At 35.4% G+C, this 27,824-nt stretch overlaps 2 protein-coding genes across 6 annotated transcripts; one reads left to right on the forward strand and one right to left on the reverse strand.

The window, feature by feature from the left end:
- Nucleotides 1–2,750: 2,750 nt before the first annotated feature.
- Nucleotides 2,751–27,518, reverse strand: PNISR (PNN interacting serine and arginine rich protein). Of its 5 annotated transcripts, none has more exons than XM_045867259.3 (13): nt 27,369–27,512; nt 17,597–17,676; nt 15,819–15,937; nt 14,217–14,405; nt 12,624–12,847; nt 10,987–11,158; nt 9,684–9,874; nt 8,034–8,171; nt 7,500–7,599; nt 6,714–6,767; nt 5,478–5,648; nt 3,336–4,422; nt 2,751–3,093 (listed from the first exon to the last, which is right to left on the reverse strand). In XM_045867259.3, the coding sequence occupies exons 3-13, from the start codon at nt 15,904–15,906 to the stop codon at nt 3,063–3,065; spliced, it is 2,445 nt and encodes an 814-aa protein (XP_045723215.1). In that variant the 5' UTR covers nt 15,907–15,937; nt 17,597–17,676; nt 27,369–27,512; the 3' UTR covers nt 2,751–3,062. The 5 variants fall into 5 exon arrangements, with proteins under 5 accessions (XP_045723215.1, XP_054361450.1, XP_045723216.1 ...); XM_054505475.2 differs by having other exon boundaries at nt 27,206–27,463; XM_045867260.3 differs by lacking the exon at nt 17,597–17,676 and having other exon boundaries at nt 27,369–27,518.
- Nucleotides 21,444–22,040, forward strand: LOC123837962 (transcription factor BTF3-like). The gene has a single exon (XM_064597913.1). The coding sequence runs from the start codon at nt 21,483–21,485 to the stop codon at nt 21,999–22,001; it is 519 nt and encodes a 172-aa protein (XP_064453983.1). The 5' UTR covers nt 21,444–21,482; the 3' UTR covers nt 22,002–22,040.
- Nucleotides 27,519–27,824: the final 306 nt, after the last annotated feature.

A 27,824-nucleotide genomic window follows, 5' to 3' on the forward strand; every position in this document is an offset into this window, starting at 1 on the left:
AAAAATTTGGTATTGTGAAATTCACAACTTATAAAAATTTTTCTCATTCAAATAAGGGTAAAGGGCTCCCTTACAGCTAACAGTTTTATCCCTTTGAAATGATATAAACCTACTCAGAGTTTAACTGGTAAATTTTCATATTTACAGAATTCCACGTAAATTGGTAACTTAGGATAATTTCAACTTATACTACCATAATCAGATTGTGGCAGATTTAATCCTTTGTGTATTTAGAGGAAAACTCTATAGATAATACCTGATAAACCTTTGTGGTATATAATGTAACTCATCACACGAGTTATGTTAAGGGCTAAAAAAGCCTATTTTCTTTAGAGTGCTAGACATCACAGCCAAATTCTACTTAAAACTGAAAAACTTAAGGGCTACAAGTATTCAAGACCTTAGAAATAACCTAATTCCCCCTTTCCACAGTTGAAGAAATTGAGGCTCATAGTGTTTATGTGATTTGCCCAAAATATATTAAGCAGCGGAGTCAGGACAATCCAAGGGATCTAGTATTTCCATTAAACCATGATTAGTACATTTTAGAAACTTCAATAAATGAAAATAGACTTTAATGTATATAAGAGAAAAACTCCATTTAAATGTAAAGGTTTCCATAAGACAGTATTACAGAACTTGAACCTTATACAATTCCTATGTAAAAATTCCCACATAAAATAAAAAATCTCACCTACTAATTAATTATACTTGGTGTGTTTCTTTGAAGAAACAGTAACTTAGACATTAAAAAAAAAATAGACTATGTTTGGGAAGTTCCCCTATTGTGTATTATACCATTAGAAACAGATGCTAAAAAAAGACATTTTACAATGGCAGAAAACATATACACTGAGATTCCACACCAGTCTTTATTTATATTTTGGGGCCTTCATGAAACAAATCTTGTAATTACCTCTTCCAAATTACATTTTATTCTCTTAATGGTGTGGTTTACCCCCATTGCACAAAAACAAGTATGATTAACACACTAGAAATATTTTAAAAGAGACCCCCAAGACAGTGTTATTAACCAATTCAGACCAATGATTGTCTCAAAAATTGAATCTATTGATTTTCTGGTGGTGTCATTTTAGATTTCATAACCAAATTATGTATCTATTTAACTTATGTGTGTTAGCATTCACATCCCAAATCATGGAAGCCCTATTTTATAAAATCTTACACTAAGGTAAACATACTTCATTACATGTCAGTGAAATGATGAATTCTCTAAATTATCCATAAAACCTAAAAAACCCAAATATCTAATTATAACACTGATGTATCTACTAATAATCACATATATCATGACTGTGTTTTAAAAAATACAGATTTAAATGATAAGAAGCTTGCATATTATGGTAGAGTAAATAAAACTGTCAAATATTATTTTTGGCTCTAGTCATTTGTCTTGCCCAAAAATGTGCGTATCATAGCCAACAGAACTTTTCTGTAGAATTTTATTTTGAAAATAGTTTCACCTGAAGATTGATCTAAAAAACATTAAGATATGAAAATGTTATACAACTTATCTATTACAAATTAATCTGATAATTCTGCAATTAGGTACATTGTGTTAGCTCACCTACATAAAAAATATTGCACATTTTCATTTTGTCTCCACATGTGACTGATGTCTAAACTATATAGAATTCCAAACTAAAGTTATTCTGTGAATATCAACTTTATAAATATCAGAACTAAATGCACTGTAAAACAACCATTTTGGTAAACATGCATTTATTCACAGTTGATTTATCTCCTCTAGATAAATGCATAACTGCTCAAAATTATTTAAGAACCTATGTAGAGGTACAAGAGCACACTTAACAAATCTATTTCTACCTTCATTTTGAAGAAACACTGATCTTGGCAAAAATCTGGCTTATTTTAAAACGGAACTATTGCTGGTAAGAAGGCATACTTTAAAACTTTTCCGTGACCTGCACCTGCTCGTTTCAAATTAAAATTTAGAAGTATTTGTTTTCAGAGATATATCTATTGTGGCATAAGTGAATAATCACATAAAAACAGACCCTGAAAGCAGTCGAGCATTTAAATGCCTGCAGAGCCTCATTTTACTTGTAAGTTATGACTGCCTTAAATAGCTAAACCACTCACTGATCATAATTGTAAGAAAGTGACAAAACCAGACCATTTTAATGTCATGAAATTGACACAAACCTGCATAATACAGCACTCCTCCACTGAGCTGAGGTCATATTATACTTTAAAAATATAAATAAATATATTGAATTCTGAGTCTTATTTTTGTAATACCCCCAGTGTTTGAAATAGGCTTCTAAAACAGAAGTGGATAACTGCAGAATATAGTTCCAGACTTGACTATTAGTGTCAAACACAATTATTCCTTATAAATGACTCTAATGGTGCACTGGCTTGATTGATTCCAGCAATTTCATTGTACAGAAGTAAACCATACTTTATATACAGAGAATATATTACTTGAAAATCCTCAAAATAGGAAGAAAAGTTTAGAAAGCTGTCAAATGTTTCCAAATGAAAAGTAAAGGTCTATTTTTGGCTCTTTTCCACACCCTTAAAGTTGGAATTTGACAAAAATCCATGGGTACAATTTACAAACTTTGACAAACTATTAAGTTAAAACCATTTTCTTTGGGGAAGATGAGAGGAAGTACCTTTAAAACCTGTTATACAAAATTCCAGCTGCCTTTTTATAAAAGTACGTTCCTTAGATTAAAATCATAAAATTAAGGTGCAAGAGGTTAACAAAAATGAACTGAAGAGCTTTATTGACATCACAGTACATTCAAGAATAATTTTAAGAACATTACAGCTGAAAGAGAATGGCATGTTTATAGTCTTATTAAGCACTATTTTTTGAAAAAAATGTAATACAAAGAAATCCTATTAAGTAACTTGGAGCAGCATTTGGAAAAAGTACACCTATTTACAGGTTAAAAAAAAAAAAAGATTCTGGTTTCACCTACACAGCCACAATGTGCCTCTATAATGAGACAAGCCCTTAAAACTCATGGAATTTTTTAAACATCATGGCATTCTTGCCACATCATTCCTCAGCGTTTACGACGGGGAGGGGTTGTTGATCTGAAAAAAAAAAAGGGAAAAGACAAATTTAAAAATAAAAATGTATTTTACACTAAAGAATCTGCAATTTTTAAATAAATATTATTATATAGGATTTCTAAAATTATTTAAGACTATGATCATTTATCAAGTACCAAACTGAGTTTATTAAAGAGAGAGAGAGAAAGGACACTTTCAACTTTGAATAAATTCAGTCAAATTTTTTTTAAAAATCAGACAAAATACTTTAAAAAGTATACTACCTTGATCGGGACTTAGACTTGTGTTTGCGGCTTGCCTTCTTACCAGACCTTTGAGATTTCTCCATGGATCGCGATCGACTATGTTTAGGCTTCTTAGCCTTCTTTTCTTTGCTACTTCCTGGAGATTCAGAACTGCTCCTTCCACTAGAATCAGAGCCTGAATGTTTTTTGCTATCTTTGGTAGTACTTTTCTTACTATCCTGTCTAGAATCATGTCTGATAATTTTAACAGATATAGAACCACTCCTAGAGAATGTTCTTTCACTTTCTCGTTTCCTTTTTAACCTATCATCCTGACTACTGAACTTAAAATCTTTTTCTTCCCTTTTTTGTTTCTCTTTTCTTTTATCTTGTTCACGTTCCCTTTCTTTGTCTTTCTTTTTCCTATCTTTATCTATACTTCGGCTCCTCTCCTTTTTTCTCTCTTGTTCTTTAGCCTCACCTTTATGCTTATGACTGCTCCCACTAAGATTTCCACGTTGATCATCAATTTTACGCCTATCTCGACTCCTACTGCGACTGGACCGATTGGTTCGCCTATCTCTTGAGCGACTTCTACTTCTACGTCTCTCTCGAGAAGGACTCCGATTTCTTCGTCTTTCTCTTTCAATGCTATTTCTATTAGATCTCCTCCTATCTCTAATCTTTACTCTAGCCCTATTGCTCTCTATTTTAATTCTGCGAGAGTAACTTCTACTTCTACTCCGTCTAGCTTTAATTGTTGGAGATCTACTCCTACTATGTCTTTTTTTCCTTTTAGGAGAAGAAGATCGAGAAGAAGTACGACTACTACCTGAGCTAGAACTGTATGAAGAGCTAGAGACAGTACTACTAGTACTACTAGTTCTGCTATTGCTACTGGAACTACCACTACTAGAACTTCCTGATCTACTCCTTCCTTGTTTCTCTTTTTCTTTATGCTCTTTTTTTGGTTCTAAAACTGACGTAGTTTCATTTGGAGTTCTTTTCTTTTCATTAACCACATCACCATCTGCTTCTCTTGCTTCTAGTAGTGATAAACTATTTTGCTCTTTATGGATAAATTCATTCATCTCTTTAGTAACCCTTTCTGTTTGTTGCTTTTCTTCTGAAACAGAAAAAGACAAAAATACTATGAAAAGTCAAATGTATAAAGAAAAAAACTCCCAAATTACCAAATTTCAAGCTATTAGATGGTAACAGTAAAACAGCATTCTTCAACAGAAATAGGATACAAGCCACATAAGCAATTCAAAATTGTCTAGTGACTACTTTAAAAAAACAGAGATGAACTTAATTTCAATAGTTTGTTACATATATCAATATATCAAAAATATTATCATTTCAACATGTAATAAATTTAAAAGAATACTAAGATATTCTGCCTCATAAAATCTTTCAAATCTATTATGTATTTTATACATACTTACAGCATATTTCAATTTAGGGTTAGCTACATTTCAAACGCTCAATAGCTACATGTAGTTAGCCATGCTCCTCCTGGACAATACAGCAACAGAGTACCAAAGTGTAAAAGTACATTTGAAGCCATTTGAAAAGATTTCCTTTTGTCCAATAGGGCAACTTAAAGGTAAGTAAGTAATTTATAGGGAATTTTCAACTGCTAACTCTTAATAATTACCTTCCCAACTGTCCAAGTAGGATTTTTCCAAAAACTTCAAAATACTCTTTCAGTCAGTATTCCTAATATTCCTAATATCATTAAAGAACTACAGTCATATATAGTATTTTGCATAAAAAAGCTTCTATTAAGTCCCCTTTTTATTTCCTCAAATATACTAGCTACACATTAAATATTCTAGCAACAAATTACTTTTCAATAGTTTTACAAATTTCAAAAGCCTTTTTTCATTTTGAGGACTTTAGAAAGAAATAAAAATACACTGTTTCTTAATTTACAGCTACTGAAATTAACATCTTACAAAACAAGACAAAGTTTACCTTTTGTAAACTACATATTTTGAATACTACAATTAATTTTGATAAAAACTACAAATAAGCCAAAACTCTTAGTCTCAGTTACATCACATATTATCTATATTCTAACCTTAATTCTATCCTTGATATTGTTAGGTTGGTTAAAAAAATAAAAAGAAACACAATCAAAACTAGACAAAAATTAAGGGAGTCTAAAAGCTATACCTTCCATCTGTTTATCATGTAACAGCTGCTGTTCTTTTTCTTTTCTCCAAAAAGCTTCCTGTTTTTGCCGGATTCGGTGCCGTAATTCCTCATCATCAGTGTCAGATGACTCAGAGCCTCTGTCACTCCTCTCATCTTCACTGTCTCCTGATCCATAACCACCCAGTCCACCTGTGTGCATAAAGCCCAGTCTATCATATGGAAAAGTTATTCTATACACTAAAAAATTTTTAAGGTCCGAGAAGAAAGCTAATTGCTTTTTTAATTGCCTTTTCTTGAAAGAATATGCTTATTCGGGGTGGGGAGGAGTATAAATTTCAATTTTTAAGGTGTTCATAAATCCCTCCTGAAAATTAACAGAATCTCATTCTTTCTGGAGTATTTCATATATTTCTCACTACAAAGGAACCGTGATAATGATTTTGTTTTACTGTTCACCCTAACCAATAAAACCATTTAACAGGGCAATAACAAAGCCTCACTAAAGCACAGTCAATTCAACTACCAATGATCCTAAAAGTATTTCTAAAATTATTTCATTGTTCAAAGCTCAGAAATCCCAGGTAGAATGCAAAGTATTTTTTCCCTAAAAGAATTAGAATACTGTAATTCTCATTGATCAGAAATGGTATGGTGCTAAAACTACTCCCCACCCTGAAGTGACCTAAATAGTAATCATCACAAAATCACATGGGCATTTGGTTCTACCCATTTCTGTTGATCCCCACAAAGATCAATTTGATATGATGTGGAAAAGGCATGTTTAAGCTTTTATATACCTGAGAATATACCATGCAAAGAGCAAATTATGAACACATCACTACTATTATACAATGATACTATAAGATAAACTCTTTTCCTCTGTGTTAAAACTTGACTTAACTACAACACAATCTAAATAAAGGTGCTTAAAGCATTAGTGGATAGGTTCCTCCCTAAAGCATGTATGCAATAGTTTTGAAAGTGAGCTTAAATATTATCACAGCTAAATTATGAACTATTACAACTTGCCCCAATAAACTATGAATTAGTCACATTTATAATGATTTATAATAATCCCTCTGTGAATGCTTTAGTCAAAAAAATAGGCAAACCTTTTAGAGACTGATATAACCCTAAGACCTAGGTTTTATAAACTGAGTAGGAATAGTACAGTTTCAAAACAGAACATGTAGAGAGACAAGGTAAGTGTGAGTTTCCCTTTAAGGCCCTCTCACAAATAAGGAAAACACTTACCGAGTCCAGTGAGGGAAGCCAGTGCACTGGACTGTGCCAGCTGTTTTGCAGGAGCTTTGTATCACATCAACAACAGGAACAACATGTTAACACAAATAGCCACGATTTCATAGTCATGAGAGTCTATGGTATTGTTAAATCTACTACTATTGCTGCTTTTTGGGGAGAGAAGAAACATTAAAAACATAACATTCACTTTAAACCAGTAGCATGTCTGGCCTTGAAATTATAATCCTGAAGTGAGCTGAAATTGGTTTATAATGATGAAAAATGTTGACCAGTACATCAAGTATTTTATTTTTGAGGTATGGTCCATAATTTAATTTTGCTTTCAATATATTTTGTAAGTGTTACTAAAAATGGGGGGGATGGGTGAATTTCTTGCTTCTGTAAGAACTACAAGTGGTAAACTGTGAAAACTGAAGGTTCATAATTCATTAGTGAAACTGAACTGTATTAGAAGTTATACACCAATACCATGGTATCTATAAAAAAAACAAAATCAGGTGAAATAAATTGAACATCAAGAATTTTTCCACTATACATTTTATAGAACAACAGCATAATTGCTAATTTGTGCTCAGGCAAGTTGGGTAAAAGAAAAATATTTGTATAGTTTTAATATGGTGTCTACAAACCTAACCTTTCCTGGAGAGTTAAAACATGCAAGAAGAAAATATTCAAATATCTGCTAGAATTCAGCAAGGACAACCAAAAAAAGTCCAAAATAGCCACCAAAACCAAAATACTCCCAGAAAAACAAAACCAAGAACACCCACAATATACCTTTCGTTGCTTTCCGGTGTGCATCTTTGGCTACATAATAAATTTCTTCATCTGTGACATCTAGTAGAATTTCGGTCAGAAGCATTTTTGTCAGCAACATCTATGAAAGGGTATTTTATGTGTTTATATATATTTATGTATATTATTTCTAATTTAATTATTATAGTTACTAATACAGTTTGATATTCTCAAAAAATTTAATGGGCAAAGCCATTTTATAAAACATTTTTAAAGAAGAGATCGTATCAACCATTCCAAGGAACTGAGTATCTTGAAAATTATTCTAAAATACAAAAACTGGGGTGCCTGGGTGGCTCAGCTGGTTAAGTGTCTGACTCTTGATTTCAGCTCAGGTCATGATCTCAGGGTTGTGAGATCAAGCCCCGTGTCGGGCTTCATGCTGGGCGTGGATGGACCCTACTTAAGATTCTCTCTCCCCCTCGACACCCCCTTTCCCTCTCTAAAAATAAATAAATAAAAATAACAAATTTTTTAAAACCCTGTACATATGTGGCAAGAAATTTAACATTCTACCATTTGATACTCTTTCTCTTCTTCAGTCATCTCTGGTTCGCTTTGCTCTTCTTGAGGAACTGGAGATGGACTTCTGGTGACTTTTCCACTACTAGCAGCCTCAACATTTTCAGTGTCTTCATCTTCCTCATCACTATCCTAAACACAAGTAATAGTATGGGTAGCCCAAATTCAGGCTTATAATGTAAAATCATTACTTTACACACTCTATTTTAAAACTCTAAATTAAAAAGACTATGAAACAGATATATAAAAATGAAATTTCTCTCTAAATTACACTTTTATACTACAGACTTCATTTAGTAGTATAAAGTGTTACCTGAAAGGAAATATAAGATTACAAGATAGCTTATCATATTTAATTATTTTAATTACGTCTCAAATTTTTTTCCTTAGTCAATTTTGACTTTATTTTATAAATAACTAGAAATATATCATGCCAAGACTGACTTAATTAATATCCATTATACATGATGGTCCTGAAATGAGCGGCTTGTAAAACTCTGGGTAAGTGGACCACATTTATATTATTCAGTGTAACTTTTAAAACTATAAGGTATTTACCTAAAATCTTATGACTTAATTTGCTTCTTTTTTTGCTATGAAATGCACAGATAAGAAATGAGATGTACTTCAGATGGAGGAAATGCCAGCAGTTTGCTTCTGGCTGTAGGTTTTCAGTCCTACTAAGTAAAAGACAAGGTGATCACTGAAATACTAGTTTGGAAAGACCTATTTGAATCAGGGAAAGACTATATGGAACACAAGGCCAAAGGCATTTGGGAGGAGAGGGAAGATAATCTCCAAACAATTCTTTGACACTTAAACCTATTAAATCTGGAAATCCACTATTTCACCTAAAGAGTTAAAAATTACAAAAAAAAAAAAGTGAACTTTAATAGTGGCAGTCTTTTGGTTCTTCTTTGTCTTCAACAAAAACACATCTTTGGCATGGTTCTTTTGTCAAGAGATAAAAGTAACTTACGGCATTTGTGAAATTTAAGCTAAACTAATGTCTGTTTAAATCTAGTTACCCTGCTGTCTCCCTGAGATTTATTTCTGAAGCACAAAATGGCCTTGGGAGGCCGACCTATTTCCAGAGTTGCATACTGGCCCGTGCTGTGGCTATCATGTCATCTGAGAGCACATTACTGGTAAATAAAAAAATTCCTAACCCACTCAACACCATCTAAGTGATGAAGCTTTAAAGTTAAATTTAACTTTGTTACTTTTAGTGCTCATGTCAGAAACTATTAAAGTTATTACATCATCTGGTATAAACACACATTTAAATGTTCAAAAAAGGCAGATTTACTCCTCTTTTGCCATTTTAACTTAGTTTTGTCTTATAATCCGCCACTAGGGAATCAGCTGTACTGAAACAAGAAAATAGATTCGTCTCTCAAGGTAAGACCTATCTAGCATCCCACAGAATAATTTCTCTGGAAAGAAATGTTTTATAAACTTACTGCCTCTTTTCTCCTTACTCTACCCTCAATAACTACATAAAAACATAATCCTCAAAATACTTACTAAAAGTAATCTCAAGAATATTATACTAATACTTTTCTATAGGCTAAATTAATTTAGTTCAATAATTTTCACATATAAATCACACGGACTTTCATGTTAAGTGATTCTAACACTTACAAATTTACTTCTCTGAGGTAAACGAGGGCCATCTCCTCCTTCAGCATCTTCTGTGGCCTTCTTTTCTTTTTTGGACAATTGTGAACGTTGTTGCTCCATTCTTTCTTTCTCCAACTTCTTCTGCTTTTCGCGTTCCATTTTTTCAAGACCTTCTCGAATCCAAGCTGGAAGAGTCCTGCGTTTTACTGCATCTGTTTCACATGAAAAGATGTATTTCTAAGTTAAGTAAAAATCATAAATGCATGAGTTCCTTATTCTTGAATTTCTAAAACCTTTTAAGTAAATTAAAGAATCCTGGTGCCACTTGAGTACTTATAACTATTATTCTCCAGTAAGACAGTGGTAAAGCAACCCATTAACCATTATGCTTCTCTTTAAGATCATTTTTAATGACAGCAGTGAATACTGTGTTAATGCTTATAATAAGCCAGGCACTATGAAAGCACATTAAACCATCATCTCGCTTAATTAAAAAAAAAAAAAATCACTATTACTCAATCTCTTTTACAAATAAGAAAACTGAGGCTCATAAAGATTAAGTGATGTGCTCAAAATTAAAGAGACAGTAGTAGTGATGTGGGCTAATTCCAAGCCAAACTCTTACACTACACGGTGCTTCCTAAAATACGAAAACAGAACAGAGTCAAACCAAAGCACAAGTCTATTTTCACACTGAGAATTCATCTGAACAAGTATGGTTCCCTAAGTTAAAAAAGTTAGAATCTTCTTAAAATGTCTACTTTGTAATAAACAGTTAAGACTTGAACATTCTGGTCTATTAAGTATTCGATTTGGATTTCTAGATATAAAGTAGGATAAGTTTGTAACTTGTCACTAGGCCTAAATTAGTTATGTTAAAAATTTAAATCTTCTGCCAAAATATTTCTGGAAATTTGAAATAATAAAAGGAAAATGAATCTGATATTAGTGTATCAGATGAATGGAGAGTGGAAAGAGACCAGAGACAGAGAACAACTAACAGGTTTTAAAAGGGGGAAATGTTCATAAACTGGTATAATATATCAAATTGTCAACATTGAAAAAATATCAAGATGCTATGGCCATGATAAATTTACAGTTTATCACAAAATTTGGAGTTTAAGGTAACAATATTTTTTAAAGAAAATTATTCAGAACTTTTTATATTTTATACCAGTATCCTTTTTGTAACTTAAAGGGTTATGCCTATAAAATGATAGGGTTTTAAACTATCAATTCCTAACATATCAGAAGCGTGAGAACTATTTAAGATACATGATCAAGAAATCATGCCAACTGTGGTTCACTAAATTTAAATAGCTACCAATTTGTGGAGGCTCCTGCTTCACAGGAAGTGCAATAGGTGATCTCTGCCGATCCCTGAATGATGATGGCCTTTCTCTTCGATTCTGGGGAGGTGCTGGAGGTCCTGGAGGTCCTGGTTGCCAATAAGGAGGATGAAATCCACCTTGCGGTGGACCAAAAGCAGCCCCATGCTGAAAGAGTATTGCAGTTTATTTTTCTTCACATTAATACAATATACTCTCTGGGATACACGTGTGTTATGAACTGGGACAGTAGAAATCCATGTGTGCAGCAAATCCAAGAATTCCATGGTTCTAATATCCACCGATATTTCTGTAGCCCCAAGAACCTAGGCTTACTCTTCTTAAGAAAGATAAAGATTTTCTGCCTATGTAAATGCAAAGAGCCATCTAAAATTCAGCTAGTACACTATTTACAAGAAGTATAGGAAAGGATATATATATATATGACCTTTTTCATTCTGAATCCATTTATAAACTAGTCCTTCCACTACCAAGAAATTAAGTGTCAATTTTTCTGTAACTAGAAAATACAAGAAAAAAATTTTTAAATCAATTCTAAGTTATTTCTTAGGGGAACTTGTTTCTATAATCTTGCAATAAGTATCTATTTTAAACAAAATAAAAGTTATTGAATCATTAAATATTTTTTGCAATTTTGCTATTTTCAGAGGCTTTTCTAAGCCCACTGCCAACAGAGCTCTCTGGCTTGTTAGCATAGGGATCCATCAAGATAATAGGGTGTAAGTAGAAGCTCCCTGCCACTACATTTCTTCAAAACCAAACCAAACAAAAACTGTCATATCTGTACACCAAGTATGAGTATACCACACTTATCTGAATATGTATGAATAAAGATTACTCTCAAGGTGAATACTGGTTAAATTTATGTCCATTATTAATCTAATTAGTGAAATAATGTATGAGTTTTTTCAAAATTTTGAATTATGATCGCTCAGTTTATAAGGTAACAACTGCAATCAGTTATTTCAAATGATACCTAGCACTGCAGTTTAAAGGTGGACCCTTGGCAGAGTAGTTAGAGAAAATAAAGCCCCACATAATGTTACTATTCCCCATAGAGTTCTATGTCCCTAGGAATGAATTAGATGCTACAAAGGAAATTATGTACAATTCCATTAACATGTCATGTCAGAATGGAAAAAAAAAATGACGTCACTAGAAGTCGTAATTCTACATAGCAGAAGGAACTGCATTTAGGAAGATATTCTGTTCTTCATGTATTTTATTTATGTCTTATCCATAATCTATTATTGACAAATAATGTATTCAACTACTGTGCATTTTCTAAACTTTATTCAACATTTAAATATACCATTTTGAAATTATTAGAAAACAAAACATCATATAGCTATTGCACTTACACATTTTTCATTTTCTCCAAACTTTTCCCTAACAATCCTTTATATCATTCTCCTAAGCAAATCAAAAACCAGAAAATAAGAATCTAATGATTTTAATACCCCAAAATTGATAACTTTTCTAAGACATAATATACCCTTATCTGTACAAGACTGAAAAGTGAAACACAGATCTTAGGTACTCTTGATGAGACACTTCCAAAGAATGGATTACGTGCACATCTACAATATTAAAGCAACAAAATATCTTTCACCTGATAGTCAAACTGGTTCACTGGCCCCACTGCAAAATTATCGGGTGGTCCACCAAAGTTGTGATTGTTCTGGTTAAATATATGCCTGTTGTCAGGGGCAAATTCCCCACTGTCCTGACTGTTGCTGTCTTCGGAAGGAGGAACAATGTCCATTGGGCCTGGTGTTGGTGGCATCCATGGCTGATCTGGAGGGGGGTGTGGGGGCTGCTGATGCATTCCCCATTCTATTTAGGATTTAGGCATAAAAACATTCAACAGGGGGTTATAACAAAATCAACACGAATTTTTAAGATCTCAAGAAAGATTTTTCAGCAAAGAAACAGATTTAAAAATTTATGACTTCTTGGTCAAATTCCTCTTGTATATCTTAAAAATAAGCAATTAATTAAACTAATAAATAATTCAAATGAGCTAACTCCACTCTAATTCATATCCTAAACATATAGAAATCAAATGCCTGAAATTATTTTTTTAATAAATGTAACAAAATCCAAAGCAATTTTTTTGTTGAATTTTTCTATTTCTGTTCAATAACAACACCATAAAAAATAACACCTTGAGATTTTATATATAATTTTTTCTTCCATGAACACATTTATCCTCACAACATCCCTGTGAGGTAGGGAGAAATCAGGTATTATTTTTGCCAATTTAAGGAGGGGAAACTGAGGCACACAGCGGTAAATCACTTGCCCAGGTCACAAAGAAAGCCAGTAGAATAAAGTTGGGGAGTGGGAATGCCAGGGTGAGTCATTTATGAATTTGAACTTGGGAACCAAAACATTTTCAAACTTGGGGAAATTTGGTGTAGCTTCAAGAAAACTAGAAATAAACTACCTCAGAGTATCAAAGATTAGAATATTCATTATTCTTTTAAAAGTGATATTAGAGGATTATCTCCTGAATTTTCCACTCTTACATTGAGAAACAATAATAAGTATCAACAGGGAAAGGGAGATTAAAACTTCACCATCAGCATACTCAAATGTAAGATTCCTCCATAAATGTTTTGAAGTGACTATTAAAAATAATAACACAAGACATGGAAAACTGAACTAGCATCAAGAAATCTAAATCATACTGTGAATTAAAAAAGCAAACAAACAAACAAAAAAGTAAAACAGATAAAAACTTATGGAAGATCTTCACTATCTGAAAAAAAAGGGAAGAAAAAGATGGGTGGATGGTAGGGGCAGAGTATATTTGACAGAGTAATTTGTCACATAGTGACACAGTATTTCTTTAATTAGAGACTAGACATGTTTTGCTCTGCCAGTGCTGCTTCTGAAAAGGCCAGAGGTTGCAACAGAGAGACATAGAATGCTCTCTTCCCTAGATGCCAAGTGAGGTTTCCAGTGTTCCCAGCCCCTGTCAGCCTAGGAATGAAGAACCAAGAAAAGAATCAAACTGAGTGCCACAATGCTAGCAGATTGAGTACAGAATAACTTTAACCACAAAATTAATGAAACTGCCTATTCTTTAAGGAGCATTAATTTCAAGAAGTCATAAAACTAAGCAAATTAAACAGTTTAATTTAATCCACATTTTATTTTAAAAATAGTCCTAAAATCTGGATAACATGAAACAACAAACCTGGTTGCCACATTCTGTTAAAGTTTGAATCCCCTTGAAAATTCCCATGATTGTTTGGACCAGATTCCATTGTAGACATATCTTGTCCATTTGGCATCATTCCTGGTGGTTGTTCTACCATACTTTGCTGCCCTGAAGCTTCTCTTTGGGCAATCCAAGCTTGAGCCAATGCAGCCCAGTCAATCTGGCCTAACATAATTTAACATAGCAGAATTTAGCATTCAGAATTTAAGAGCTAAAAGGAATAGTGCCTCTATGTAAAACAACCATCTCAGTTATTCCTTACTAGAGATTTTAAATATTACAGAATGTTATGGCTGGAAGGATGCTTAGAAAATAACCCATATCCAGGCTACAAAATAATTTAACAACTCCACAAAAACACTCTTAATGATTTCTAATATTAACTCATAAGAAATTTATCCCTTGTACCTTAGTTTAGTCTTTTAAAAGTCTTTTCTTTTTTTTAACTACTGTAAAGACAAATGATCAAACTCACTTCTTCACACAGGTCCTACCCAGGCCTACAATGGATCTTAAGACAGGAGAAATACAGTTATCTACCCCTGTTCCTCCTCACCATCACCCTTCTTTACTATGGCTCCCTTCTCTAGTCAAAACACATCTCCTTAGTCATTCTTTACTCAAAATGTATTGCCCTGCTATCTTAAAGGTCCTCTTCCCTTCTCCAATATCTATACATAACATTTTAAAATCTAATATTATAAATAAAGGAAACAAAGTAGAATAAGATGTTTTTTCACATCTCATGAAGATTAAACAGGTATTCTCATACATTTTGGTGGAAACATAAACTGGCATAACCCAGGTGGAGCTGAACTTAAGCAATGTGTATCTAAAACTTTTCAAATGTGCAACAGTGATGTAAGAAACCTAGTTCCTGGATTTTTTTTTTCCTCAGCAAATAACTGGACAAGTAACGATGCAATGACATGTATACAAAATTATGGTAATTATTTTAAAAAGTAAAAAGCTACACCCAATCATCCAAAAGTGATTTATTACAGTACAGTCCTATAAAAGAATGCTATCTATGTAGGTATTAAAAAAAGAAACAATCAGATTAACCCAATAAAAGCAGGGCAGTGGAAGGGTCATATCAATGAAACAAAACTGGCCATGAGTTTATAACTATTAAAGCTAAATAATAAATGGGGGCTCCCTATATTCTTTTCTACCTCCATATACACTTGAAATATTCCAAATGATATATATAGCATACCATCAGTTGACTATGAGCTACATAGAATTGTAAGATTTGGAATTAACAACAGAAGTATGTTTTACTTAAGCAACACATTTAAGGAAGATTTTTCTCTTTCTTTAGAAAAACAAGAACTAAATCAGTTTTGAAAATGTAAAATATTCATAAAGCTTTCTACTCTTTGGGGAAGTCCTCCAAAGAGAAATCCATTCCCTAATATGTATCCTATAGCTATATTATTTATGAGAAAAGATAAAATTTTGTTCATAAAATGCTCCAATAAATCAATCCCAATTCCATTTCCCTGAATCCCATCGCCTATCTCCCACTCATCTATCTCCCCTTCCCCAACTTCCAAATTGAATTTGTTTCCTTACTTGGATCCTGCTGGTGCTGGAATGACTGCATCCACTGTTGCTGGTTCAAGGGCCATTGCTGCCAAGGCTGTCCTCCTTGATCCCACATCCTGCCTTTTAAAATATATTTGATTTTCTACCTTTAACAAAATAAACAGTTAAAAAATGAGAATGAGAGTTCTTGAATTTTAAAAGCTCACACATCAAAAATTATCATAGGATGATACAGTTATGTGATTAGAGCTCTAAAATTCTGGTCAACAGGCTGCCAGAGGCTACTGAAAAGTTTAGGTTGGCAAGCAAGAGTATAAAATTTCATGTTAATGGTGGTGTCAGAGCTTGATAGCAAGCATAGCTCTAATCAATTTAGCTCAAAAAGATGGGGAAAAAAATCTGTTTTTTTCCAATACAGATCTCTGAAAATATAGTTATCTTAAAGATTATAAGGAAAAAAGTGATTTAGTCTCTCCCCAACCAAGACTCCCTACAAAGGGTAACCAAACAACAGTTCCAGCTGAGGAAGGAAAACTCATCCTTACAAATAATTACAGCTAACAAATGCAGAAGTAGAATAGAATTAGAATGATGATGATGAATGAAATAATGAACAACTGATTCAGGAAATCTTAAAAGTTGATAGGAAATCAAATTCAAAGGTTGCTGAAATATCACCCCTACAAGACTATCAGGAGTCCCCTCTTGGATATATTATGTCCCCAGAATCACTATGAATATTTTCACCAAAAATGTCTAACTGAATCCATTTGAGCTTTTGGATCTCACTTCCAGGATAAGGATAAAGAAATTACAATGAACAAAAGAATGACATACACTGTATCAAAAGAAACAATGAGACAAATCCAGAAGGTGAGACAGTCTACAAGACCAAGTTTCTTAACATGTAAATAGCACGGAAAACAAAGGGAGAGAGAATATATGTTAGTAACTACTCAATCTAGGTGATAGGTGTGGAGGAGGGGTTTCATCACACTAGTCTACTTTTCTCTAAATTACTTAGAAAACTTTCATAATAAAAAGTCTAAAATTCCTACAAGTCTAGTATATTTGTACGTTATCCAACACTGATATACAACCCTGTTCAAGAACCAATGACACACATGGTAAGTAGGGTATGTTTCTTCATTTTTAGCATAGAGCAGGCATTAAATAAATTTTTACTAAATGAATCTTTTTAGACTGACCCTTTCCTCTATTCTGAAAACAAGACAAAAGCAAGCCTCAACATTGCAGGATCACAAAAAATAAAAAAGCCAGATTAATAAGGAAGTAAGAAATACCCACTCAAATAGGACAACTGGCTGTTAAATTCAGTCTCTTAAGAGTTTGCAGCTCTAGTCTTTGCAGCATTCACAGAATGTTAGAGTTCTATCAATGGCAGATCCTGACCTTTCAACTGAAGAACACTGTAAATTAGGAAAGATGCATTCCTTTGTTACCTTGACTTTCTTAATAGTCAAGTGCACTTGACTTCTAGTTACACGAATACAGTCTATTATAATGGCATCATTGGAATATGGCAAAATAGAAACTAAGCAGCACTACACATAAGACCAATGACTGGACTGGGTATCAGTTCCAAGCTACATATGCTGCTGCTTCTAATCTCTCTTCAGATTTTCTTTCTTCTCTCCTTTTTCCCCTCTCCTCTTTTTCAATTATGCCTTTAAACACTTTAAAAGCTAAATGACTTACTAGAACCCTTCATAACTTTAATTAAAAGGTAACAATTGACAAAAGAGGAACACCCAGAAGAAATACCAACTGCTATTTTGACTGACCTCAGAGGTTCACCTTCTGTTTAAAATTTAGGTTGATTCAGACTACAGCTTGGAAGCATAGCAGCAAGATTACTTATGCCCTGAGGGGGGGAAAGAAAAATAGTATATGTTTACTCTTAGATTATGAAGAGTTACTAGAATAAAAATAAATTCTAGAGATGCAACATCAAAGTGTGATCATCTCCAAATTAATCTGGAGCTTTTTCTTTCATTAACTTTATAATGAGAAACTATTTACCATTTTAAAGTTAAGGGAAATTGGTACATCACAAATAAGAAAGCAAAACTTAACATTTTTTTCCTCTCAAAATAGCTTTTTATCTACTGGAACAACTCATTAATACAAAATACTATCAAACAATTTAGGTACTGTCATACATGCTGAGAAAAAAGGAACAACAAACATTTGAAAAGACGATCTCATCCACCTGGTATTAACTTAAATGGCACAAAGAAGTAATAAAATGCTTTAATTTAAATTTTTCTATAAAATTCTAATTTTAAAAATTAACACCAGCAAGGTGAAAACAATTTGTCCCTCGAACGTTTGCATTTTATTCCCATTAGATCAACAGCTTTTAAAAGTTGATAGAAAGACAAATGTATTCTTTTTATCTTCCAGCTTCTTGCACACAGCAGTCACTAAATACCAACTGAGAAAATGAACTCTCTGGCTCCTTCTATTTACTTTTAAAGGTTATCGATAAGGAAATGGTTGTATTTATGAGAACCAAAAAGCTGGTGTAAGCATGGTTTGCTGTGTTTTCCAAAGCTCTAATGGTATATCAGAACTCAATGTATGGATTTTTCTGTCATAGGTTATAAACTCATACAACGTAGGCATTATAACTAGCTCTATACAGTGCCTCCTAGAGTTGCGAAGAGATGTGCATTCAGTAAAACCATGTTAATGATGAAAATGATGTGTACTGGGGCGCCTGGGTGGCTCAGTCATTAAGCATCTACCTTCGGCTCAGGTCATGATCCCAGGGTCCTGGGATTGAGCCCCGCATCGGGCTCCCTGTCTGCAGGAAGCCTGCTTCTCCCTCTCCCACTCCCCGTGCTTGTGTTCCCTCTCTCGCTGTGTCTCTCTGTGTCAAATAAATAAATAAAATCTTAAAAAAAAAAAAAAAAAAAGGAAAGAAAATTATGTGTACTTACTCCCTACCATAATTTCCAATACAGATTTACTTCTCTAAAAATCACTCCAAAGTTACTTTCACTTACTCATGTTTAATGGTTGTCATGAACAACTTGTTCAGTTCTCCTTTTTAGTTTCTGACCATCACCTGTAACCTGGACTTCAGAGCACAAGCTCTGGTTCATGATGCCTACCTAAACCATTCACTAGCTGTATGAACATGGGCAAATTAACCACTCTCTAATTCTCCTTTATCTCATCTGTAAAACAGAGGACATAGTGTCTACTTCATAGAGTTCTTGTGAGGATTAAATGAGAAACATGAAAACTCAGCAAAAGAGCCTTCAAAAAGTAGTGCTTAATATCACCACAAAGACTTTCTCAGTATCATTTTTGATAGCACTCCTCAAGTTTACAAATGGGCTGGGGTGGGGTGGGGAGCGTGGGGTTGGTAATCAAGCCAAGCCATTTTTACTCAACTCTCTTTTCTTCTTTAAAAGCAATTTGAGACTTAACCAGATTTCATTTTATCTTTGGAAAAATATCTTCCTGTCCCTACCTTTCACAAGATCATAAATTGAAGCTTTTATTATTTAAAAAAAGAAAAAAGAAACTTCAAAAGTTTTCCTATGCTCAATAAGTTTTTACTTGCATATTTTCAACAGATTGATCTGTATTACTTGTAGCCATTTTTGTTTGTTGAAACCAGTCACTTCTACTTTTACTATGTTTTCCAAGGCTTCTTAACCCCAAGTTTTTATGGAAGCTACTATTCATATACAGTGTTTAATACACTTAGGCTGAGAAAAATACGAAAAGAGATGCGAAATTGTGAGAAGCAGAATGGAATAAAAACATAGCAAAGAAGGTGACAGTAAAAGTCAAAGAAGAAGTTAGGAAGTATTTAATAAAATGCTTCAATTAAGTCTGCAGTTGAGAAACTTGATGTGGCCACAGAGGATGAGTGTTGAATGAGGGAGTAGGTAAAATACCCAATAGTCTTTTGTGGAGACAATTTAGCGTTACCGTATTTTAGCAAAATTGTAAATGCACATCCCTCTGACCTAGTAATTCTACTTAAAGAACTTAAACCATAGAGGAGTATACTCACCAGGTTACCCAAAAACCTGCAACATGTTTATAACTGGGAACATCTGCTTTTAAGGTCACTTTTAAGGCAGAGATAAAAGTGAACCATACAGTCGATTGTTACTCAGCCATTACAATGAGTTAGATGGACTTTTATATGCTGACATATACTGATAAATAAACTGCTTTAAGAAGTGAAAAAAACTGGGTCGCCTGCGTGGTTCAGTCATTAAGCATCTGCCTTCAGCTCAGATCATGGATCCCAGGGTCCTGGGATCAAGCCCCGCATCAGGCTCCCTGCTTGGCGGGAAGCCTGCTTCTCTCTCCCCCACTCCCCCTCATGTTCCCTCTCTCGCTGTGTCTCTCTGTCAAATAAATAAATAAAATCTTTTAAAAAAGTGTGATACACTATGAATAATGATCACATTTGAGGTTTTTTCTTATTAGGAATGCAATTTAGGGGCACCTGGGTGGCTCAGTCAGTTGGGCACCTGCTTTCGGCTCAGGTCATGGTCCCGGGACCCTGGGATCCAGCCCCGCGTTGGGCTCCCTGCTCAGTGGGGAGCCTGCTTCTCCCTCTCCCTCTGCCTCTCCCCCTGCTTGTGCTCTCCCTCTCTGTGTCAGATAAATAAATAAAATCTTAAAAAAAAAAAAATGCAATTTAGGAGTGCCTGGATGGCTCAGTCAGTTAAGCGTCTGCCTTTGGCAAGGTCCTGGGAGCAAGCCCAGCGTCAGGCTCCCTACTCATCAGAGAGCCTCCCTCTCCCTCTACTGCTCCCCCTGTTTGTTCTCTAATAAATAAATAAAATCTTTAAAAAAAAAAAGAAAAGAATGCAATTTAGGGGTGCCTGGATGGCGCAGTCACTTCTGACTCTTGGTTTCTGCTCAGGTCATGATCTCAGGGTTCTAGGATCAAGCCCCATGTGAGGCTCCATGCTCAGTGCAGTCTGCTTAAGATTCTCTCTCCATCTGCCCCTCCCTGCCCCCCCCCACACTCTCTAATAAATAAATCTTAAAAAAAAAAAAAGAATGCAATTTAGTATAGAAAATTCCTAAAATTACAAAAAAAGTTTAAAAACTGGTAAGCTCTAGGAAGTAAAAACAGAGATAAGGAAATGTTAATTATTTTATATCTTTGTATTCTTTGAATGATTTTACCATGAGTATTTTTATTTTTTTTAAAAGATCTTTTTGAGAGAGAGAGCGAGAGCAAGCAGGAGAGGAACAGAGGGAGCGGGACAAGCAGACTCTGCGTTGAGGGCAGAACCTGATGTGGGGCTCAATCCCATACGCCTGAGACCATGACCAGCCAAAACCAAGAGTTGGATGCTTAATTGACTGAACCACCCAGATGCCCCATGAGTGTGTATTTTTTTTTTTTTTTTAAGATTTTTATTTGTCAGAGAGAGAGAGAGCACACAAGCAGGTGGAGAGGCAGGCAAAGGGAGAAGCAAGATCCCCAGTGAGCAAGGAGCCCAATGTGGAACTCGATCCCAGGACCCTGGGATTATGACCTAAGCCAAAGGCAGATGCTTAACCGACTGAGCCACCCAGGTGGTGTCCCAAGTGTGTATTTTTAAAAAATAAGTCTAGGGGCAGTGTGCACCTAATCTCAGCTGGTCCGCCCGAGACCCCGAGCGCCAACCCTATTCCCCCATGCGGTCCCATTTCCGCTCCAACAAGATGAAAGAAACTATCATGAACCAGGAGAAACTCGCCAAACTGCAAGCACAAGTGCGCACTGGTGGGAAAGGAACTGCTCGCCGAAAGAAGAAGGTGGTTCATAGAACGGCTACAGCAGATGATAAAAAATTTCAGTTCTTCTTAAAGAAGTTAGGGGTAAACAATATCTCTGGTATTGAAGAAGTGAATATGTTCACAAACCAAGGAACAGTGATCCACTTTAACAACCCCAAAGTTCAGGCATCACTGGCAGCGAACACTTTCACCATTACAGGCCATGCTGAGACAAAGCAGCTGACAGAAATGCTACCCAGTATCTTAAACCAACTTGGTGCAGACAGTCTGACTAGTTTAAGAAGACTGGCTGAAGCTCTGCCCAAACAATCTGTGGATGGAAAAGCACCACTTGCTACCAGAGAGGATGATGATGATGATGAAGTTCCAGATCTTGTGGAGAATTTTGATGAAGCTTCCAAGAATGAAGCAAACTGAATTGAGTCAACTTCTGAAGAACATAAAACTTGAAGAAGTTACTGGCGCTACTATTTTACATTATGACTGCTTTTTAAAATTTTGTTCGTGGATCTGATAAAATCTAGATCTCTAATATTTTTAAGCCCAAGCTCCTTGGACACTGCAGCTCTTTTCAGTTTTTGCTAATACACAATTCATTCTTTGCAGCTAATTAAGCTGAAGAAGCCTAGGAATAAAGTTTGAAACAAGGTTAATAAAGTTCTTTGCCTAGGGGAAAAAAAAAAGTCTAGGGGCGCCTAGGTGGCTCAGTCGTTAAGCGTCTGCCTTCGGCTCAGGTCATGATCCCAGGGTCCTGGGATCGAGCCCCACATCGGGCTCCCTGCTCCGCAGGAAGCCAGCTTCTCCCTCGCCCACTCCCCTTGCTTGTGTTCCCTCTCTCGCCGTGTCTCTGTCAAGTAAATAAATAAAATCTTTTTAAAAAATACAAATAAATAAATAAATAAATAAAAATAAGTCTATCGATCTTTAAAGAATCAAAGGAAGCTGATCAGCACAGTCATTGATACAGGCAATAAACATCACACAAGTAATATAACCATGAGACTCTGGACAAATTAGCTGACCTCTGTCTCATTTTCTTATGAAGGATTTGGAGTAAATTTCTATAATCTAGTCCAAAAAGGGTATCTCTGGTCATGAGAATAAAATATAGAGTTATACTGAATTTTGTAAAGGGACAGATTTTAAGAAAAGACTTAGTATACTCAAATATTTAATATAAACTTTTATATGTTTCAGCATTTAGCACAATGCTTGATAAAGGATTTCATCAATTAATTCTTGATTAAAGAACATGACTAATTATACGTGATTTGATAGAAAGGATTTAGAAACCCCACACTTTCTTCATCTTCACCATATAATCTTCTTTACTAATAAACATAACTGCAAAATCTGGAAAACAGGGAATATGAAGGCACATAGAGCAATAATAAAAAAATTTATTTTGTAATTTCAGTATTTTTCAATGAAATAACAGCCCTATATCCTAACAGCCTTATAGCTTTAAAACTGACATTTAAACATTGGTTTAATAATGACTTAGAAAATACTGATAACTGTGAGTGGTAAGTACATTAGGGTTCACTACACTCTACTTTTGCACTGTTTGAAAATTTCCATAATAAGTTAAAGATGATGCAGTATACAGTTATAGAGACTTACAATGAATTTTCATTTTTTTTCTTTCCCCAAACAAGATCTTCTTTAGGGCAGAGTCTTATAATTATTTGAATTCTCCATGGTGCTTTGTCCATATTAAGCAGTAAAAAACTTTACTCTTCGCTAAAATTTATTAACAAGTAAGTACACTAATATTCAATGAGGAAAGTAACATTTATTACTGCTATTCTGATTTTATAACATCAAAAATCAACTCCAAGTTATTTGTCCTTCCTTTAGCCTTAATTTTAAAGATCTCAGGCTCAACTCAAATTTGGAAAATTTGATTATAGATCAGCCAGGCTGGAAGCCTTTTCCTTTATGGGATTAAATTAACTGCTATTTCCTTGGAAACAACTGGGATTTAGGAAAAACTGAAAGACCAATAACCATGGTTTACATCAGATCATCCAAGTTATCACATATGGCTGGAAAATCTAGTTTCTGACTATGACCAGTGTTATGGATTGAACTGTGTCCCCTTAAAAAAGGTATGTTTAAGTCCTAGCCACACTCCCATAAACTATGAATGTGACCTTATCTGGAAATAGGGTCTCTGCAGATGTATTCAAGATGTGAGGTCACACTGGATTAATGTAGGTCCTAATCCAATGATTGGTGTTTTTATTAGAGACACAGACACACACAGGGAGAACACCATTATGACCACAGAAGCAGAGACTGGAGTGATGTGTCTACAGCCAAGGAAAACCAAGGACTGCTGGGCACCACCAGGCGCTAGGAGGAGACAAAGGGGCAAGGAAGGATCTTCCTCTAAAACAGGGGTGGGGAGTTGGGAGTGAAGCAAGCATGGCCCTGCAGAAACCTTTATTTCAGACTTCTAGCCCAGAGAACTGTGAAAGAATAAATTTCTGTTGTTTTAGGCCACTCAGTTTGTGGTAATTTGTTATAGTATCCCTAAGAAACTAACACAATGAGAAATGATCATCATTTATCTTATCATTTCTTAGATGACTCTGTATTAAAATATTGCTGAGGTTTTTTGGGTTTTTTAAAGATTTTATTTATTTGGGAGACAGAATGAGAGAGAGAGCGAGCATGAGAGTGGGGAGGGTCAGAGGGAGAGGAGCCTGATGCGGGACTTGATCCTGGAACTCCAAGACCTGAGCCGAAGGCAGTTGCTTAACCAACTAAGCCACCCAGGCGCCCTGCTCTGGGGTTCTTAAAATTACTTGTTTAAATGACAATCATTAAATATTTGCAAAAGTCCTCTCATAAACTGAGAAAGATGAATGAGGATGAAAATGTAGTGTTTTGTTTTAAAGCATTTAGCATCAAAAAAATAAGGGGCACTTGGGTGGCTCAGTCGGTTAAGCATCAACTCTTGATCTCAGCTTAGGTCATGATCACAGGGTTGTGAGATGGAGCCCCGCATCAGGGTCCACACTGGAGGGCATGGAGCCTACTTAAGATTCTCTCCCTCTTCCTCTGCCCCTCCTCTCCTTGTGTGTGTGTGGGGGGGGGGGGGGCATGTGCGCATGTGCACGCACTCTCCCTCTCTCTAAAAAAATAAATAAATAAAGCACTTAAGCATTAACCGCAAAATCAGAGATACAGAAACACATCTATACTTTGATCCATATGGTGAAATGTTTCTCACATCACAAAATGCAACAAACTTCTTCTCCCCTGCTATTTCAACCCTACATACCAGCTGACTGACCTCAAAGTCAAAAGGAATTAATTTGTTCAATTTCAGGTTAGGTGGAAATGGCCCCAGTAAAGGCTAACCTTATAATCATGTGAAATGTAGTAAAAAAACAAAAAACAAAAAACAAAAAACGTTTGCTACTTGATGGGACATACATTTTAGTATATATTTAAATACTTTGCAGCTTGTAGATCAGAAGAGGCACTCAAAAAACATTGGAGAATTGGATAGTTTGGATACAGATACAAAAAAAAGTGATAATTGAAAAATAAATGTACAGAGAGCAAGTGAGCCTAAAGGAAACAACACCCCAGTGGCAGAAAGCACACATATCTTGGTTCTAATACCATTCTCCAATAAAAGGAATCAGAATCCTTAGAGAAATAACTGATTCTTCAGACTGAGATAAAAAAATATACAGAAAGTCTGGAGTATCGTATAGTGCCAAGAAGTGCTAAAAAAAAATTTTTTTTAATTAAAAAATTAAAAGGATGGGGGCATTTCACTGTAGACAACTGAAAGAGCTCCCAATGTCCAAAGCTGGAACAATTTGAGCAACAAAATAAAGTTAACATTGGCTTATAACACAAATTATACATAAATATCTCATGTGTTCATACTGATATAAATAAATGATTAAGTAAATTGGCAGGGCAGACAAATCTCCCATGCAGAGGAATTCCAAATAAAGTATGTAGATACTCCACCCTAAAGGAGGGAGAACATAACTCTCTAATCCTCAAATGTAGACTGTGCAAAAGGACTTCCAATGAGTACAGTATGGAAAGGAGGAGGTGGATAGAAAAGAGTAATCTTACAGTGGAGAAACTTGACAAACACTACTTTAAGGAAGTGATCAAGGTCAATATCAATGTGATAAATCACATTCATATTACATACCCTTGACAGGATATTCTGAAAAAGGCACTGCTCCTCTGCAATCTTCCTCTCCAAAACCCCTACTGCCAGTCTTACCATGAGAAAAACATCAAATTCCAGTAGGAGGGCACACTACAATATACCTGACCAGTAATCCTCAAAACTGTCAAGGTCACTGTATTAAGTTTGCTAGGGCTGCCATAACATAGTACCACACACTGGGTAGCTTAAAGAACAGAAATTTATTTCCTCATAGTTCTAGAGGCTAGAAGTCCAAGATTGAACTTGGACAGCAGGGTTGGTTTCATTTGAAGGCCTCGCTCTTTGACTTATAGATTGCTGTCTTCTATATCTTTATATGGTCTCCCCTCTTGTGTCCTAATCTCTTCTTATAAGGACACCAGTCATAAGGGATTAGGGCCTACCATAATGACTTCATTTTACTTCTTTAAAGACCCCATCTCCACATATGGCTACTTCTGAGGTACTGACTTCAACATATGAATTTTGGAGGGACACAATTCAGCCTGTAACAGTCATCAAAAACTAAGAAAGCGTGAAAACTGTCACAACCAACAGAAAGCTAAGGACACATGACAACTTAACATCTATCCTAAATGGAATCCTGGGACAGAAAAAAACATTAGGTTAAAACTCAGGATATATGAATAAACTACAGACTTTAGTTAATAATAATTTGTCAATATTAGTCATTAAGTGTAACAGATATATCATACTGACCTATACTAATAATAAACTGTGTGTGTGTGTGTAAGGCGGGGGTGTTTATATGGGAACTCTACCATCTGCTCAGTTTTTCTGTAAATCTAAAACGGTTTTAAAAATAAAGTCTCATGAACATCTTAAAAGAACCGGTTTACTGTTACTACCCCTATAGACCCACGATAGTCCTACAAGTGACTCTTTAGTGTTCAAGTTTGTTTTCACTTTTGCTTAGCTGCACTCAAGTCACAAATTCCAAGTTTATTTTGCTCTTCTATGAATTAGCCATCAACAATCAAAATCTGTCGAACGCCCATGATGTTCAGATAACAATATTCACAAGATAACACAACTGAAATGTTGGATATACTCTTCCCTCGTGAACCTTAACACATAATGTCCATCACTGGATAAAAACACAACAAAATTACAACCTAGGGAACCTAATTGTAGTTAACAGGACGCATTTGCCCTTGGCTGCGCCTGCGTAGTCGAACTGCACAGCGCAAAAGGTCCAGGTCCGGCCCCCGCCTCCTCGGCCCCCTAGCACCCCCTCCCCATAAGGGGGTTCCCACTGCGCACGCGCAGTGCTTAACGGCCGGTCAGGAGCCCAACAATTAGTCCCTTCTCACCCGAGAGAAAACTCTCATAGTTAAGACGAAGGGGTCGTGAGCATTCTCTTTAATAACAGCATTTCCTTTTCACCGAGAGCAGAGCTCTGACTCACCAAGTCGGGCGGACACCGCCGCTTTAAGGAGATGAGGTTCCAGCGGTCGCGCCAAGCAGCGTACGCAGCCTACGTGTTTAAGTTATGCTAGCTTCGCCACAGAAACCAAGAAGTCTGTAATGGCCTGCGAAGTCCCCACGCGTAATTGTTCTCCACCACTTACCCACTCTGGTTCCGGAACACCGTTGTCGCCACCGTTCCTGCAATACCTCTCCAAACCTTTCGATGCTTCTACTTCTTCACGAACAAGACAAGATGGCGCCCGATTGGTTGCACCCGGAAGTGAATAATAATAACATCCGCTTGTCATCTGAAGCCATATTGTCCCCTAGCCTGGTCTTTGAGCACGTGACTATACCCAGTTAACTTGTCTCGATGCCATTTTTGTTTTGGGCAAAGCCCCCGGCACTTCGTAGTCAACACCGTGCAAGTGTCTGAACATTCCTGTAGGATACCTTTTGAGTCATGCTGAACCCGTTTTCATCTTTACAATAGCCAGAAAGCCAGGAGCTTAAGTGTTCGGTACAAAACGCCCTCAATTTTTTTTTTTTTACTTTAGCAACGTGATCCTCCTTCAAGGGGAAGTATGTTCCCCGCCAGGAACGTTTTCGCTTCGGAA

Source organism: Mirounga angustirostris, unplaced genomic scaffold, assembly GCF_029215605.1.
Source record: "Mirounga angustirostris isolate CCGP_5_RB_7025 unplaced genomic scaffold, mMirAng1.0.hap1 SCAF_8, whole genome shotgun sequence".
NCBI lineage: Eukaryota > Metazoa > Chordata > Mammalia > Carnivora > Phocidae > Mirounga > Mirounga angustirostris.